The sequence below is a fragment of the Megalobrama amblycephala genome, linkage group LG9 (assembly GCF_018812025.1).
Source record: "Megalobrama amblycephala isolate DHTTF-2021 linkage group LG9, ASM1881202v1, whole genome shotgun sequence".
Lineage (NCBI taxonomy): Eukaryota > Metazoa > Chordata > Actinopteri > Cypriniformes > Xenocyprididae > Megalobrama > Megalobrama amblycephala.
Window position 1 is genome coordinate 36,235,558 of NC_063052.1, and position 19,857 is coordinate 36,255,414.

The following is a 19,857-nucleotide window of genomic DNA, read 5'->3' on the forward strand; positions in this document are numbered from 1 at the left end:
TGGAGTAATGATGCTGAAAATTCAGCTTTGCCATCACAGGAATAAATGACTTTGTCAAATATATTTAAATAGTACACAGTTATTTTAAATTGTAATAATATTTCACAATATTACTGTTTTTTACTGTATTTTTAATTAAATAAATGTAGCCTTGGTGAGCAGACGAAACTTCTTTTAAAAACATTAAAAATCTTAGTGGTTCCAAACTTTTGGACTGTACTGTATATTCAAATAGAAAACAGTTATTTTAATTTGTAATAATATTTCACTGTTTTACTGTATTTTTGATCAAATACATGCCGTCTTGTTGAGCAGAAGAGACTTCTTTAAAAAAATATTAAACAATCCTAAACTTTTGAACAGTAGTGGGAATTGAATCCATGACTTTGGCGTTGCGTCATGCTGTCCCAGTTGAGTTTTTGTCAGACATCTTGTACTGTAGTTGTGTGATTTAACTTGTGTGAAGTTTTACAATCATGTTCATCAAATGCAGGATCAATGTAAAAGAGGGTAAAAGAGTGTTTGAGGGTCATAGTGTGTGTGTGTGTGTGTGTGGACGGTTCGGCTGAATCATCAGCTGTCGATTATCGCTCTGACGGATGGCCGCTGTCCAAACTTCACTCTGACTGGATAAAAACGTCCCGTCAGAAGGTGGAGTGTGAACGTGTGACATGCTTTTAAAGAACGCAGTGAGAACTAGATGAAGATATGGAAATGAGTTTGACTTGAAAATGCAAATCAGTGACAGTGTGATAATGTTACACAGCATATCATACTAAAGCAATGAGAGTGTTACAGTGATTTTAATTGAGGTCAACATGAAATCTAAAAATCTATTTTTATTTTTAACACTGCCTTTCATGATCCAATCAATTCCTGCTTTTTATGTGGAAATACTGTACTTCACATTACAGAAGTAAAATGGGATGCAAACACTGTTTTATGTTGATTTTAAAGGATTAGTTCACTTCAGGATTCAAATTTCCTGATAATTTACCATGGCATCCAAGATGTTTTTGTCTTTCTTTATTCAGTCGAACGCAAAATTAGTGTTTTTGAGGAAAACATTCCAGGATTTTTCTTTATATAGTGGACTTCACTGGGGTTCAACAGGTTGAAGGTCCAAATGTCAGTTTCAGTGCAGCTTCAAAGAGCTCTACATGATCCCAGACGAGGAATAAGAGTCTCATCTAGAGAAACAATCAGTCATTTTCTAAAAAAAATAAAAATGATATACTTTTTAACCACAAATGCTCATCTTGCACTGCTCTGCGATGCTTTCCAATGTGATTATGTAATGCGTGGCACATCACAGAGCAGTGCATGATGAGCATTTGTGGTTAAAAAGTATATACATTTTTATGTTTTTTTTTTTTAATCCGATCATTTCGCCAGATAAGACCCTTATTCATTACTCCAGTCTTCAGTGTCACATGATCCTTCAGAAATCATTCTAATATGCTGATTTGCTGCTCAAGAAACATTTCTGATTATTATAAATGTTGAAAACAGTTGTGCTGCTTGTGAAACTTCCTTTTGTGGATGAACAGAAAGTTCAAAAGAACAGCATATATTTGAAATAGAATCTATTATAACATTATAAATGTCACTTTAGATCAATTTAATGTGTCATTGCTGAATTAAAGTATTAATTTGGTCACTACTGTATGTATGGTAGAGGGCGAGAGTAACGCGCGTGTGTGTCCGTACAGGAGGAGTTATGTTGGAGTGGAGCTGGTCCAGTGGCTCCTGGAACAGTGTGTGTCGGTTCAGTGCCGGTTAATGGCGTCTCGTGTCTGGCAGGTGCTTCTGGAGCTGGGAATACTGCACTCAGGTAACACACCGGTGCTATAGACTATTATAGGATTTGATAATATTTTGAATTATATTTTATTTCATATTTGTCATTTTTATTTGTTTATTTGGTCCCACTTTATATTATGTCTCTTTGATATTTCATATTTTTTATGTACTAACATTAATAATTAAACATTTAGAGAACCCCATTTCTAAGAACGTATAGAATTTCCTATATGCATGGAATGCAGTGCAGTATAACTACTGTATCCCTAATACTGTAAAGTGTGAAGAATCAACTTTGATATAAAATTGAGCTGTTCAGTCATGATGTAAATTTGTGGGCCAACCCAGAAGGCTAATTCGCCATGGGTTCCCACTGGAATTTATAATGGGTTTTTAGGGAACCATTTCAGAAACTCCACTGGGAAAATTGTAATTCTCTAGGACCATAAACTTGAACAGCTCTATATATCAACCACACACACATCACATCATTTGCTGAAAAAAAAAAATTCGCTTTTAATTTTCATAGAAATATAACAATTAATTACAAAAAATGGCAAGTAACACAAGGAAAGTAAAGTATTTTCTTGTAAAACATACTCCAATAATAGTTCTATTTACAATTTCAGAAGTCATTTTTTACAGTGTATGTGTACCGTGTGTCTGTCTTCCCTTCAGTGGACCAGCGGCTGGTCTTTGAAGACTCAAACACGTACTATCAGTTCTCGTTTGAGGAGTGTGACGCTCAGGGCTGTGAATTTCGCAACGAGGAGGAATGGCAGAACGGTGTCCGTCTTCTGCTGCAGCTCGTGCCCTACGTCCAGTTCAGGGTCGTCAGCCCGTAAGTACAAACAACATGCATGCTAACTCTGTCTTGATTCATGTGTCCAGTCAGTCAGTATATGTACAGAATGCTAGTCATGTTAATTTTGACATATGCACTATATATTATTTGCGATAAGCACAGAAATCCAGGATGAGCCGCTAAATTTGCCAGAATGTGCAGTATTCAGCTAGAGCACACTAATATATATAAAGCATAATATTGTATCACAGTTTGACATTATTTAAAGAAATAGTATGCAGTATGCAGTATATACTGTGCAGTGCACTAGTCTCCATGATTGTCCTTCATGTGTCCATCTGTTTGATTTGGATGCAGCAGGATTTGTTCTCTTGACCTTTTGATTTGGTTTTTCCCTGTTAATCCTGTTCAACCACAAATTCTCCTCAGGAAGCAGGAAACATAATGAGTGTGTGTTTGTTTTGTGTGTGTGTGTGTATATAGGCTCATGTATATGAGCTTTAGATGTGTATTTCTTTCTTGTTCAGAGACATCGTCTTTGCTAATCATGTTTGTTAAAGTTGATGTTGTTAAAGTTAGACGCTACTGTTCAAAAGTGCTGGGTCAGTAAGATTAGAAAACGTTCTTATTATTATCAATGTTGAAACCAGTTGTTGCTTAATATTTTTAAAGACGTTTTACTTATTTTTTTGTATCTTTATATACTCGTATTCAGCAGTGATGCATTATATTGATAAAAAGTGACAGTTAAGACATTTATAATGTTACAAAAGGTTTATGTTTTAAATAAATGCTGTTCTTTTGAACGTTCTATTTAAAGAATCCTGAAAAAACTATAATTTTCCACAAAAATCTGAAGCAGCACAACTGTTTTCAACACTGATAATAATCAGAAATGTTTCTTGAGCAGCAAATCAGCATATTAGAATGATTTCTGAAGGATCATGTGACACTGAAGACTGGAGTAATATTTCTTAAAGGGATAGTTCACCCAAAACTGAAAATTCTGTCAAACCCGTAAGACTTTCGTTTATCTTCGGACCACAAATGAAGATCTTTTTGATGGAATCTGAGAGATTTTCTGTCCCTCCATTGACAGCTACCACTTTGACACTTCAAAAAGTTCGTAAAAGAGATCGTAAAACAAATCCATATGAATTAAGTGGTTTAGTCCAAATTCTCTGAAGAGACTTGATTGCTTTATATGATGAACAGACTGAATTTAGGCTTTTATTCACATATAAACATTGATTAGTGAACATAAACAGAACCAAACCTGCTTGACGTGCGAGAACAAACCTCATTGGTTCTTGCGGAAGCTCAAATGTGATGCGTAACACTAGAATGAACCTCATTGGTTCTTGCGGAAGCTCAAATGTGATGCGTAACACGAGAACGAACCTCATTGGTTCTTGCGGAAGCTCAAATGTGATGCGTAACACGAGAACGAACCTCATTGGTTCTTGCGGAAGCTCAAATGTGATGCGTAACACTAGAATGAACCTCATTGGTTCTTGCGGAAGCTCAAATGTGATGCGTAACACGAGAACGAACCTCATTGGTTCTTGCGGAAGCTCAAATGTGATGCGTAACACGAGAACGAACCTCATTGGTTCTTGCGGAAGCTCAAATGTGATGCGTAACACGAGAACGAACCTCATTGGTTCTTGCGGAAGCTCAAACGTGATGTGGAACACGAGAACGAACCTCATTGGTTCTTGCGGAAGCTCAAATGTGATGCGTAACACTAGAATGAACCTCATTGGTTCTTGCGGAAGCTCAAATGTGATGCGTAACACGAGAACGAACCTCATTGGTTCTTGCGGAAGCTCAAACGTGATGTGGAACACGAGAACGAACCTCATTGGTTCTTGCAGAAGCTCAAATGTGATGCGCAACACGAGAACGAACCTCATTGGTTCTTGCGGAAGCTCAAATGTGATGCGTAACATGAGAACGAACCTCATTAGTTCTTGCGGAAGCTCAAATGTGATGCTCAAATGTGATGCGTAACACTAGAATGAACCTCATTGGTTCTTGCGGAAGCTCAAATGTGATGCGTAACATGAGAATGAACCTCATTGGCTCTTGCGGAAGCTCAAATGTGATGCGTAACATGAGAATGAACCTCATTGGCTCTTGCGGAAGCTCAAATGTGATGCGTAACACTAGAATGAACCTCATTGGTTCTTGCGGAAGCTCAAATGTGATGCGTAACACGAGAATGAACCTCATTGGCTCTTGCTGAAGCTCAAATTTGAGGCGTAGGCTGTCTAGGGAATGAAACCTCTCAGATTTCATCAAAAAGATCTTCACTTGTGTTTTGAAGATGAACGAAAATCTTACGGGTTTGGAACGACATGAGGGCGAGTAAAAAGCGTCATTTTTGGGTGAACTATCCCTGTATTTTTCAAATGCAGCCTTGGTGGGCATAAGAGACTTCTTTAAATAAAACTTTTACCGACCCCAAACCTTCGAATGGTATTGTATCTCTGTATAGTACTATCACAAAAGGGTTTCTGCATAGGTAATTATTTTAAGAGGTATAATTGGAAGGTAACTGTTCCCCGCCTCCAAAATCCCAGTTTAGCTTCAGGACTCGAGGCTTTTGACATCAAACACAAAAGATATGGCTCTTTTTAAAAGAAGATAAGCTTACATTCAACATTGTTTTTCCCTGTTGTCCACGACCTGATCAGAACAGACCCGCGGCATTTATTGGATCACTGAGTCAACCTCAATTCGATTGAACTAAGCTACGTGTAGATTAAAGCATTCGATTGGCTTAAACATGTCTTTGCTAAAGATGATAGGATTGAGAACGTGTCCGTCCTATAATACTTTCAAGTGTGTCTGCGGTGAGATTTGATTCAGCCAGGCTGTTTTGTTAGCAGTGAAGGGCGAGCTTGATATCGCAGAGAGATGTGAACTGCAAGATTAAATTTGAACAGACAGCTGATGTCATTTTCAGGAAGGTGAACATGGGATGGCGTCCCGTGTCCACGGCAGCATTTTTGTTCCTCCCTGACAGAATTGGAAGTGACACAGCTTGGCCTCGGTGACACCAGACGCCGGGCTGTTCGATCCCGTTCGGCTTCACAGAGCCGCGCTTCGACCCCAATCAGCCAGAATCTCTTTGCCTCCGCGTTTCTCATCACACCGCATGCGGCCGAGAGTGTATTAAACCAGAAATGAGATCCTCACGCACAAGCCAACCAAATGAGATCAAATGAAAAACTCATGCAAGTTTGCTGATATTACCGCACTGCAATACCCCACGCCGTTTCTGAATCTACAGCCTCACGGCAAGAGAAATTCTAGTTTACTCGAGTTCTGACTGAGAAGTCTGTGATGAGATTAAATTCTGGAGACTGCAGAATAATACAAAAAAAAAAAATAAAATGAATAGACAACACGCCTTTTTATTGCGCTGTCGCTGGCTGCACGCAAAAAACAAACAGACAGACCAGTGCGGTTCGATTCGTCAACGAATGGGCATTGTTTTAATGAATCATAAAAAAGACTCATGTTATTGATTTGGATCGGTCCAATGCAGGGGTGTCAAACTCACTTTAGGTTGAGGGCCGGATGGGAAAAAATCTAACCATGTGCAGGCCGAATTACCATTTTTAAACCTGAAATTTAGCCTACATTAATATTAACCACACAAACTACAAATTAATCCACAAGAAAACTAGAAAAACACAGTTTTTACAGTGATTATTATGACTGATTTTCATGGCTGATTCCAGTTTTTACAAGCAAATTGGCCGATTCCGATACCGGTTGCCCATTTTTTTCTTTGTTGAAGCAAATTTATTTGTTGTTTATTTGCTCTATAAGAGACAAACTGGCCTTAAACAAAAAAAAATATCTGTAGCCATTTGAAATTAGAGGCAACCAATGCATTTTAATCATGATGCAAACAAAGTTGCTACACACGTGTAGCATGAGTTATTTTTTATTTTACATTAGATGGAAATTTATTTTACATTTTTCGCTTATGGAACGGCAGCAATATAGTATTTCCTTGTTTACTGCTGTATACAAATCAGCACTGCGCTAATAACACACTACTTTATACAGAGGTAAAAGGACAAGAAAATGTTATTCTGTACACAGTTATTGTGTTCCCTTCATAGATACATTCATCTTAAAGGGTTAGTTCACTCAAAAATGAAAATAATGTCATTTATTACTCACCCTCATGTCGTTCCACACCCTTCGTTCATCTTCAGAACACAAATTAAAATATTTTTGATGAAATCCGATGGCCTCTATTGAGAGCAAAGCCATTGAAACTCTCAAGGTCCATAAAGGTACTAAAAACATATTTGAATCAGTTCATGTGAGTACAGTGGTTCTATATTAATATTATAAAGTGATACTTTTGTGCGACAAAAAAACAAAATAACGACTTTTCAACAATATCTAGAGATGGGCCAATTTCAAAACACTGCTTCATGAGGCTTCTGAGCTTTATGAATCTTTTGTTTCGAATTAGTGATTCGGATCTCCTATCAAACGGCTAAACTGCTGAAATCACGTGACTTTGGCGCTCCGATTCACTGATTCGGTTCATAAAGCTCTGAAGCAGTGTTTTGAAATCGGCCCATGAATATATATTGTTGAAAAGTCGTTATTTAGTTTTTTTGGCGCACAAAAAGTATTATTGTCGCTTTATAATATTAAGATAAAAATACTGAACTCACATGAACTGATTTAAATATGTTTTTAGTACCTTAATGGACCTTGAGAGTTTGAATGACTTTGCTCTCAATAGAGGCCATCGGATTTCATCAAAAATATCTTAATTTGTGTTCTGAAGATAGACGAAGGTCTTACGAGGGTGAGTAATAAATGACAGAATTTTCATTTTTGGAGGAACTAACCCTTTAACCCCATACCCCCATTTCAATATTTATATTTTTCTTCCTATATTTTGCGAACAGTGAGCTTTCTGTTCCTGGTACAGTTTTTACTCTGCTGGCGTGTATGTGTTCTCCTCTTTGCGTCCGTTTTTTAGCATGTCCCGTCTGGCCTATGTTAACATCCTGTTTACAGAATTCGTAATTGTTATCGTAATATTCCCACACAGATGACATTTTGGGAAATGATTGCAAAGCAGTTTGTGTGCAAGTACGGTATAGAGATTGGCCAAAATAAAGCTTAAAACCGTTCCGATTTATGGCCTATTTTCTATTATTGTTCAAATCATCCTGCCAGATTGGACATCGTCATGGTCCGAATTCGGCCCGCGGGCTTGGCAAGCATATGCAAAGAATAAGATTGACACCCAGACAGCAACATAGTGTGGCCCAGATCCGGCCCACATCTGGTACATGTGGATTACACACGGACCAGATGTGGGCCAGATCTGGGCTGACACTATATTGCTGTCAGGGCAATAAATGCCACATTTGGTGTTAATTATTATCAAAATTAAAGAAAAAAACTAAAGTGGTGTGCACTGAAAAAAAATGGGTGTAGAAACAATTTTCATTCAGAAAATGCTATTAAATTTCACAATTAATTACAAAGAAACTGCAAATAACACTTTGAATTAACGTGAAATGTTGAAGTGGAAAGACTGAAATGGTATTTTCTTAAAACTTGCTCCAATTATGTTTATTTACAACTTTGAAAAAACATTTTTTTATAGTGTAGCGACAGTATTTACCAGCTGACTAGACTGGTTGGGCCTAGTTATGGGAGGAATAATTCTGTTGAAACAATTTAGTTCATAAACACTATTGACACTGTAGTGTATTTTGGCACTTACGACCTTTATTATTTCAGAAGCAACATGTAAAAAAGATGGTCAAACCTTTGTTTCCGCTGTAGTTTTCGTGTGGTTTCGTGTGGCTATGTGCTTTGTGCGGATGTGATTGTGGTTTCTGTTGATTTGTGTTGTGCTGGTCGTGACTGTCTCTTCAGCTGAATCAAAAACCCCTGGAGCTACAGGAAGGACAGCTTTTAGCCAAGATTGTTTGGATACTGCCACGCTTTCAGCCACCTACACACACACACCTCGTGCTGCACGGCTCATTTGCATGTTATTTGAATTTTATCTTCAGCTCTGGTGAAACTAGTAATGGTTCTGTGAGCCGAATGAGCGTGCATTTGCGTACAGTATGCGTGTGTGTGTTTGTGTCTACATTTGCCTGCCTGTGTGCATTTGAGTGTGTCTGTGTTTGCATGCATATGTGTGTGTGAACTGCACTCTCGTGCCTGACTCATTTAGAAGTCGCCGCCATTACGAATCACCCGTCGTGTCTCGTGCAGTAAAGACGGACGAGGAGGAGAGATGTATCGTGTGATGAAAGAGCGTCAGTCGTGTGATGAATGGACTGACAGTGGAGGAGAAGGAGGGAAGCTTTGGCCCACTTCTCAAACTCACTGGCCCAGTTATAGCTGTGATATGGAGGGATGTGCTGGAGGTTTCCGCTCCACGACTGCTTTGTCCCAGATTATAGCAATTCTGCTCATGTTGTGGTTTATACATGCACAATCTGCTCTAAAAATAATAAGATAACTTTTTAAATCCTCAATGAACCTTATGGTTGCATATTTAGTGAAAAATAAAGGCTTTTAAAAGCGCACAAAAAAACACAAATATTTTGTAAAATGATTAGGTGCTTTAAAGAACATCAAACAATGATCTGAAGAACCTATAATGAAAAATCAATAATTAATTTCTTTAATTATTAAGAACCATATAGTAACTCAGGAGACCTATGCAGGCAAAAAATATTTTTATTTTTATAAGAACTTTGGTTACGTTTTATTTTAAGGTTACATTAGTAAATTTATTAATTAACTACAGTAATATTGATTAACTACATGTACTTACTATAGAGTTACGGTTAGGGTTTGTTGGATTTATATGATTTAATTTTGAGGTGAGATTCTCCAGCTTTGTTGTTGTTGAGCTGTTAAAGCTCCGCCCTCTTCTGGAAAGGGGGCGGGAGCAGCAGCTCATTTGCATTTAAAGGGACACACACAAAAACGGCATGTTTTTGCTCACACCCAAATAGGGGCAAATTTGACAAGCTATAATAAATGATCTGTGGGGTATTTTGAGCTGAAACTTCACAGACACATTCTGGAGACACCAGAGACTGATATTACATCTTGTGAAATTTGCTGTATCAGTTCACAGCCTAGGCAAAGGCTTCATTTCAAAGCAATTTGAAAAAGCAGCAAAACATTATTTTTTTCAGTGAGGGTTAGTTACTTGTAATTATGCATAATTTACTGTAATTACTATAGTAAGTACATGTAGTAACGTGTAACTCTATGTCCCCTTAAAATCAAGTTTTACCAGAACTTTTTTATTTTCTAGTTCTTTAGGAAAATCAAAACAATGATCTGCAGAACATATAATGAAAAATCAAGAACTTTTCTTTAATTATTAAACAATAATACAGTAACTCAAGAACCTTGAAATGTTTTTATTTTTAAGAGTGTAAGTGTGGTGTGGGGAATTGATCCTAAAAATGGCTTATTTTTGCCTAAATTTTGTCCAACAGACCTTAAACTTAATATACCACATGCCATAAGCACAGTTTGAGCTTCATGTGTGTTTTGAAGCGTCATGTATTATGCAGTGCACCACCAGCAGGAGGCAGTAGAGAGAACAGAGGGCTTGAGATTGTATAGCTGTGTGTGAGTGTGTTGGAATGGCATATGACCATAACTGGCATGCTATTTTTTCAGTATGTAATATGTAAACTGTGCACAGTATGTGCAAGTTCTGTTGGCATGGAATACCATAGACATAACCTATACAACATTTGCCAAAAAGTGCAGTATGCAACCAGAGCACACTGCATGAGTTGCTGCATCCCACAATGCATTGCTCTTGACTTGACCTTCCATTTCCAAAGTGGCAAATAAAGCAAAATCAACCACATTTTTCTGAATTTACATGCACAGTATAATATTCACCATGGAAAGCTTGTTTATATTGCACAATATACAGTATTCATAGGTATTTTTAAAGTTGTAAACAAAGATTGTTGGAGAAAATACTATTACAGTCTTTCTACTTTAAATTTTCTTATTTATTTCAATATGTTAATTGCCATAGTGTAATTAATTGTGAAATTTACTAGCAATTTCTGAGTAAAATTTTTTTTCAGTGTAGTACTTTCATGTCCTAAATGGTGCCTTAATCCCTTGACGTCTTTCTCCACGTCCACAGTTTGCCGCTTAGCCTGTCATTAGGAATCCATATCAGTGCATACTTGCCACAGTTGTGCATCGAAGGCACTTCTGAAACCTGGGACACACATCAAGTGCACCATTTGGGACGGGGCCTATTTTGAACATGACATCTGCTATCTTGTCTTACAGAACATCACTGTCGTAGAGGTCAGCTCTCATGAGACAGTCGTGCATTGTCACTTCAGAGGTGTTTTATCAAGTGTGTGCGTTCTTTTGCAGACCCGAGGAAGACCCCGACAGAAAGCGTGATATCTGCAGTGAGATACTCCAGATGAAGGCTCTGGAGAGACTCACGTCTACAGTAAGTGTGCATGTGTTTGCTGACCCATGCGCCAGATCCCTGACTCCATGTCTTCAGTCCCCTGGTGTGTGTAAATATCCACTCCAGCCTGAAAGAATCTCATCCATCACACGGAGACTCGTCTGACACCAGCGGACAGAGAAACCATCCATTTAACTAACCGCTCGCTCTCCAACAAACACCTGCGTAGTCCCACCACGGGCCGCATCGCTGTTGGGCAACATTGACTTTTTTACATTATTCAGATCTACCGGGAAACCTGGAAAAAAAAAAAAAAAAAAAAAAAAAAAAAAAAATAATATATATATATATATATATATATATATATATATATATATAATTCTTCATAACTAGCTGAACATAACTAGGAAAATAGTTATTAAAATGTAAAAAATATTCCTAAAAGTAATTAATTACAGTACTTTACATAGTTTTTACATTTATTTTTTTTCTACAAAAATATTTTTTTTTCCTAATATATTGTGTTACTTAAAACATGTAATATATATATATATATATATATATATATATATATATATATATATATATATATATATATATATATATATATATATATATATATATATATATATATATATATGTTTTTTACAGTGTTTATTTTTCTAGTTAGTTATGTAGAAATATTTTAATATATATATATATTTAATATATTTATTTATTTGTTTATATATATATATATGTTTTTATTAATAGAAAAATAGTTTTTATTATATATATATATATATATATATATATATATATATATATATATATATATATATATATATATACATTTATGCAAAAGAAATGCAAATGCACATAAATGCAAACACTAATGCAAAAGAAACCAAAACATATATATATATATATATATATATATATGCATTTGCATTTCTTTTGAATTATTGTGTGCGAAAGTGTGTGACCCAGTTTGCACAAAATATATATGTGCCTGTTTTTAATTCAGAATGATTTGAAAATTTCCAATTATAAAACGCAAATATGTTTTTAATCATTTTGTGCGTCACTAAATTAAATACACTGGTAACTATAAACATCATGATGAATTTCCCACAATACATTCCAAAATAACAGATTTTCACCTTTAATAAGCTATATTATTTTCTGATGAAAAAATCTGGATAAAAACTTTAAAAGCAGCTATGAAATTTTAGAAGCAGCTATGAAATTATATCAAATGAGATATTAAACACAAAATACCTGCTTGTATGTGGTGTGATCAGTTATAGAGTTAATTCTCTCTTTACTCTAAATGTTGAATTAATCTCAGAATGGAAGCGAATCTACACAGCTGTCCTCCGGTATCCCATGAGTCCCTGCTGTCTGAGCCGGTCTGCTTTGGGATCCTGGAGTAAATTCCCAGCTCTTCTGCCTGAGCTTTTGTATTTTTAACAGCCGTGGATGTGCTCTAGAGATCTTCACACAGGCAGATTGTCTGCGTTCTGTTTTGGCTGCGGGTGAAGATGAGCTCATTTGCGTGTAGAATAAAGTAAAGACGCTGTACTCTTGTGCTTTAACTGGATTACATTAAAAAAAGATGTGTTTTTACTACAGGTGCAGAATGAACTTGCTGCTGCTCTCGCAAGAAAAGCCAAGAAATCAAGTAAGACGCTTTTTATATATTCATAGGGATCATATCTTACTGTTTTTGTCCACTTTGTCAAGTTTTTTGCATCCATAATTAATAGCTTTTAATGACCATTTTCCACAATCTCTCTGTTCTTTACAATTAAACTGCCTGTTTTTTTCTTGTTGTACCTTAAAATCATCCTGTATTATGATTGGTTAACGTGTTAGCATAAGAAACGAGTGTTCATTTGCTCTGTGCTCGCTGCTAAACATCAGTTGGTGTGTAAAAGTGATGTTCATGTTTATTCAGGTGTTTGTCATTTTTAAAACAAGCTGTTTTTGTAGTTATTTTTAGTGAATAGTATTATTTTCAGTTCTGAAACTGTGTTTTTGTGGTACAGCAACTGCTTTATTTCTAAAGATCAATGAAAATTTACAACTATTCATGATATTTTAATAGCATGCTAAATAATGCTAGAAACATGCTAATTCATGCTAGCAACATGTTAAAGTATGCTAGCAGCACGTTAAATCATGTTAGCGACATGTTAATTAATGCTAGAAATATGTTAAAACATGCTAGCAGCATGCTAAATAATGCTAGAAACATGTTAATTAATTTTAGCAGCACATTAAAGTATGCTAGCATCATGCTAAATCGTGTTAGCAACATGTTAAAATATGGAAGCAGAATGCTAAATCATGTTAGCAACATGTTAAGTAATGCTAGAAATGTGTTAAAACATGCTAGCAGAATGCTAGAAACATGTTAATTTATACTAGCAGCATGCTCATTAATGCTAGAAACATGTTAATTCATGCTAGCAACATGTTAAAATATGCTAGCACCATGCTAAATCGTGTTAGCAGAATGCTAATTCATGTTAGAAATGTGTAAAAACATGCTAGCAGAATGCTAAATAATGTTAGAAACATGTTAATTCATGTTAGCAAAATGTTAAAGTATGCTACAAGCATGTTAAATCATGTTAGCAACATGTTAAAATATGGTAGCAGAATGTTAAATCATGTTAGCAACATGTTAAGTAATGCTAGAAATGTGTTAAAATATGCTAGCAGAATGCTAGAAACATGTTAATTTATACTAGCAGCATGCTCATTAATGCCAGAAACATGTTAATTCATGCTAGCAACATGTTAAAAAATGCTAGCACCATGCTAAATCGTGTTAACTGCATGTTAATTCATGTTAGAAATGTGTAAAAACATGCTAACAGAATGCTAAATAATGTTAGAAACATGTTAATTCATGTTAGCAACGTGTTAAAGTATGCTACAAGCATGCTAAATCGTGTTAGCAACATGTTAAAATATGGTAGCAGAATGCTAAATCATGTTAGCAAACATGTTAAGTAATGCTAGAAATGGGTTAAAATATGCTAGCAGAATGTTAGAAACATGTTAATTCATGCTAAGCAACATGGTAAAGTATGCTAGCAGCAGGCTAAATCATGTTAATCATGATGATGCTAGAAATGTGTTAAAAAATGCTAGCAGCATGTTAAATAATGCTAGAAACATGTTAATTAATGTTAGCAAACATGTTAAAGTATGTTAGCAGCATTCTAAATCATGTTAGCAACATGTTAAGTAATGTTAGAAATGTGTTAAAACATGCTTAGCAGAATGCTAGAAACGTGTTAATTCATGCTGGCAGGATGCTAAATAATGTTAGAAACATGTTAATTAATGCTATAAACATGTTAAAATATGCTAGCAGCATGCTAAATTGTGTTAGTAATTAATGCTAGAAATGTGTTAAAACATGCTAGCAGCATGCTAAATAATGCTAGAAATATGTTAATTCATGCTAGCAACATTCTAAATCATGCTAGCAACATTTTAAAATATGATAGCAGAATCTTAAATCATGTTGTCAACATGCTAATTAATGTTAGAAATGTGTTAATACATGCTAGCAGCAGGCTAAATCATGTTAACAACATGATGATGCTAGAAATGTGTTAAAACATACTAGCATGCTGTTAGCATGTTTTAACAAATTTTTTTAACATTAATTATCATGTTGTTAAAAATATGCTAGCAGCATGCTAAATCATGTTAGGGAAATGCTAATTCATGCTAACAAAGTAAGATTTTACAGCTAGATTTGCATAATTGATCAGATGGTCAGTGTGTTGCAAATGTATTTGTGTCTTCACTGTTAACCGTCTGTGTATTTGTACTGCTCTTACTGTAGTGTCAGAAGACGAAAGCTCGGAGACATCAGACTGTTCTCCACAAGAAGCCCCAAAACCCACTGAAGACAAAAGCAAGGTGAATGAAGCGATAAATTACATTAGTTTGTTTGGTTGCTATGTATTCAGCATGTTTCAGTTTAACATGCTAACATATATAATGCAACAGGCATTACCAACATACATGGTACAGCACACCAGAAGTCATAAATAAAAACAGATAAATGGACAGTGACGTTAATAATGTAATACATTTTCTCAATAAAATGTATGTAAGGGATAGTGCATACAGGCATTGTCCCAAAATAAACCCTGATGTGAAGTAGCTATGCTAAATAATTAAAGGGACATTAAATATTGATTTGAGTTTAAATTATTGTATTAGTTATTACATGTCACAGCTGTATAGGAAAATTACAAAACTGTTAGTCTGCAAAATCTAAATTAGGTACACATGCTAATTCATGCTAGCAATGTGATAAAACATGCTAAGAGCAATGCTAATTCATGTCAGGAATGTTATAACAATTCATTCAGCTAATTCATGTTAGTAACATGTTAAAATATGTTAGCATGCTAAATCATTTTAGCAAAATGCTAATCCATGCCAGCAATGTGTGCTAAAACATGCTAGCAGAATGCTAATTCATGCTAGTAACTTTAAAATATGTTAACATGCTAAATCATGTTAGCAGCATACTAATTAATGCCATTAGTGTGTTAAAACATGCTATCAGCATGTCAAATCATGTTAACAACATGCTAATTCATGTTAAGAATGTGTTAAAACATGCTAGCAGAATGATAATTCATGCTAGTAACATGTTAAAATGTGTTAGCATTGCTAAATCATGCTAGCAGCGTGTCAAATCATGTTAGCAACATGATAATTCATGTTAGGAATGTGTTAAAACATGCTAGCAGAATGTTAATTCATGTTAGTAAAATGTTAAAATATGTTAGCATGCTAAATCATGTTAATAACATGCTAATTAATGCCAGCAATGTGTTAAAACATGCTAGCAGAATGCTAATTTACGCTAGTAACATGTTAAAATATATTAGCATGCTCAATCATGTTAGTAACATGCTAATTCATGCCAGCAATGTGTTAAAACATGCTAGCAGAATGCTAATTTACGCTTGTAACGTTAAAATATATTAGCATGCTCAATCATGTTAGTAACATGCTAATTCATGCCAGCAATGTGTTAAAACATGCTAGCAGAATGTCAAATCATGTTAACAACCTGTTAATTCATGCTAGGAATGTGTTAAAAAATGCTAGCAGCATGTTAAATCATGTTAGCAACTCATGCTAGGAATATGTTAAAACATGCTAACAGAATGCTAATTCATGCTAGTAACGTTAAAATATGTTAACATGCTAAATCATGTTAGCAAAATGCTAAATCATGTTAGTAACATGCTAACTCATGCTAGCAATATGATAATATGCTAGCAGCATTCTAAATCATGCAACTTAAATGCAGCCTTGGTGAGCAGAAGAGACTTCTTTCAAGAACATTAAAAAATCTGACCAGTTGTGTATTACCAAAAATAACCTGAAATGAGATTCAAACGGTCACAGATTGGCAGTTTGTTGGTTCAGGGACAGCGAGAGCGTCTTAATCGTTTGTTTTCATAAGGTTATGTGCTCGTTTAGATGTTTGCTGCCATGTTTGAAGGGACATGAGATTACATGTGCAATCATGTTGTTTTCATAAAGCATGTGTGTGTGTGTGTGTGTGTGTGTGTGTGTGTGTGTGTGTAGCAGGAAGTGGTAGTCGAGGCCCCTCGGCATCTTCAAACATAGGAAACCTCTTACTCTAGATCTGAATGATTCATCGGTCTGATCTCAGTGGTAATACAGACTCAGAATAACACACTAATGGTCTTGTGTAACGCCTGATGTGTGTAGTTGTCCGAAAGGAAGTCCGTTCGTTGAGAGTGTTGTGGTCGGTTTGCATCACCATATCAATCTAATGAAGTTCTCAGGGAAGCACAGCATGTGTGTGTGTGTTTAGTGAAGCAGGGTAAGATCTGATTAGTTCTCCTCTGTGGTTACCATCAACCCAGAGCTTGGACGCTCATTAGCCCATAATTACAGTCAAGGTAATAACAGCTCTCTTTATCTTCCTCATCTCCCTGACTGCTGTCTTTAGTATCGTCTGTCAGCTCTATAGATTCAATTGTAGTCTCAAACTCAATTTTTACATTTGCTGAAGACAATATGAGTCATGCTTTGCCATGCGAGTCTTCTTGGTTTTCCTGACACCTTCAGGACGATGCAAGCTAAAGTATTATAATGCGACTCATGCGGTTTCTTATAGCATGAGATGAATGTTGTGGCTATTGTGTTGTTGTATTAGTTTACACACAGATATTATTGTTATGATTAGTGCTATATTAGAGATTATATAAAACACTTAGTTTAAATATAATTTTTTTAATGAATTCATAATTTCATTTTTTTTAATAAATACATGTTTTCATGTTCTATTAGTTCTTTACAGGGATCCACAAGGGTATAATTGTTTGTTATTATTAATGTTATATTAATTATTATGCAAAAAATATATATTTTTAATAAATGTATTTAATTATTTTATTTTTAAAATTATTATTATTATTATTATTATTTTAAATAAATAATCAATAATGAATTCAATTACTTATTTTTAATAAAATCATGCATTAAATTATATTATATATATATATATATATATATATATGTATATATATATATATATATATATATTTTTTTTTTTTTAATAAGTCAATTTTATTTTCATGCAATATTGCAGAGTGTTCATGTTTTCTTTTATTTTCTATTGTTGCATTAATATTTACAGTTTATGCAAGGATATTAATGTTGTTATTTTATTTGAGAATATATATATTATTAATATATATTAATTATAATTATTATTATTATTTTAGGTTTAAATGCAACAGAAACGTAGATGAATGTTGTAGCTATTTTATTGCTGTATTAATTTTGTACAGTTTATTTATCAGGTTTTTTTTTTACAATATTAGTATTCAAAACAATTCTAATTACATTAAATAGTTTAATTATTTTTTTGAATAATTTAATGCTTTTAAATGCATAATTTTAAATTTAAATATTTTTTTTTAAATGTTAGTTTTTTTTAATAAGTCGATATTATTTTCATGCAATATTGCAGAGTGTTCATGTTTTCTTTTATTTTCTATTGTGGCATTAATATTTACAGTTTATGCAAGGATATTAATGTTGTTGTTATTTTATTTGAGAATATTATTATATATATATATATATATATATATATATATATATATATATATATATATATATATATATATATATATATATATATATATATTATTTTGGTTTAAATGCAACAGAAATGTAGATGAATGTTGTAGCTATTATATTGCTGTATTCATTTTTTACAGTTTATCTATCAGTTATTTTTTTTACAATATTAGTATACAAAACAATTATAATTAGATTAAATATTTTAATTATATATATTTTTTTATTAATTTAATGCTTTTAAATGCATAATGTTTCACGTTTTTCCAGTATTGCAATTTATTCAAGATATACTCTTGAGTTTTCATTTTCACAGAAAAGTAAAGAAATTTGAGTCAGAAAACTTTAATGCAAATCAGAGTTGTCTTCAGTAACACAACAATAGTGCACTCATACTAATAAATAGTATTTTAGGCTTCAGGCTTTGGGTTTATTTCAAATATGAGCACTAATAGCGCTGATTTCCTTTAGCTAACACAACAAATTATCTTCGGTTAGATCTTAAACTTCCTCTTTGAAGTAGCTGCTCTCCCTAATTACTGTGTACTGTAGTATGATGCAGTGTGTGTTTGGTCACGTGATCTTTGTGAATGAATATTTCATCTTCACTATTACCTCGGTGTAACTGGGCTAAAGAAGCACAGAGTTTATCATGACATATTCATGAGGACGAGCGCACCAGTTTTTTCCGTCTCTGTTGTTCTGAATGGCAGTGTGCCGTATTTTCTCAATGTTTTTACAGTGGTGTGTCTGTTTTGCTTTCGTCCTGCCCGTGCCGGTCTGGGATGGTTTTGTGTGTCAGGGGTATTGTGGGACGGTGGTTTACCTCAGAGGAAACACGCTGTCGTTTCAGCCAATCCAAACACAGCGCTGAGTAAATAAACACAGTGGGCAGCCGGGCTCTGATGATAACTGGCCCTCGCTCGCTATTCAATGCTGATGTGCTTCTGTCCTCGTGTGCCAGGGAAGCCTTTATCCGCGTGTGATAGTGCAGATGTGTGCTTTAGGATTAGAGTTTTTAAAAGACCATTGTTCATTCTTAGTGCATCTGCTTTCACTAGTTAGTGGTACTGTTATTTTTTAAAGGGTTCCGTTCAAATTATTTAACCTGAGCTAACATGAACTAACAATGAACAGTTGTATTTTTATTAACTAACTTTAACAAAGATTAATAAATACTGTAATAAATGTATTGTTCATTGTTAGTTAATGTTAGTTAAAGGTGCAGTGTGTAAATTTAGCGGCATCTAGCGGTGAGGTTGCGAATTGCAATATAGTGAAGCTACGATGGCCGACACAGGACGTCGTCATCTGAGACAGAAGAGAGTAGCCAGTCAAGCAAATGCGCTCTGTAGAGCAGTTTGTCCATTTAGGGCTACTGTAGAAACATGGCGGCGCAAAATGGCGACTTAATATGTAAGGTGACCCGCGGTGTATGTAGATAGAAATGGCTCATTCTAAGGTAATAAAAACATAACGGTTCATTATTTAAGGTCTTTATACACCACTGAAAACAGTTATGTTCTGTCAATAGATCAACCTAAAATTTACGTACTGCACCTTTAATGCATTAACTAACATTAACTAATGGAATGTTATTTTAAAGTGT

The 19,857-nt window shown here is 34.7% G+C and overlaps 1 protein-coding gene and 1 long non-coding RNA gene across 2 annotated transcripts in view; one reads left to right on the forward strand and one right to left on the reverse strand.

The window, feature by feature from the left end:
- The window catches only part of rapgef5a (Rap guanine nucleotide exchange factor (GEF) 5a), a 70,987-nt gene that overhangs the window by 17,027 nt on the left and 34,103 nt on the right, over positions 1-19,857 (forward strand). Inside the window, exons 4-8 of the mRNA XM_048203520.1 lie at positions 1,713-1,834; positions 2,482-2,644; positions 11,057-11,138; positions 12,714-12,762; positions 14,950-15,026. Coding sequence (XP_048059477.1) covers positions 1,713-1,834; positions 2,482-2,644; positions 11,057-11,138; positions 12,714-12,762; positions 14,950-15,026 — 493 coding nt within the window. The remainder of the gene's footprint in view (positions 1-1,712; positions 1,835-2,481; positions 2,645-11,056; positions 11,139-12,713; positions 12,763-14,949; positions 15,027-19,857) is intronic.
- Positions 10,397-15,009, reverse strand: LOC125276223. The gene is made up of 2 exons (XR_007186608.1): positions 14,945-15,009; positions 10,397-11,397 (listed from the first exon to the last, which is right to left on the reverse strand). It is a non-coding gene; the product is annotated as an uncharacterized LOC125276223 (long non-coding RNA).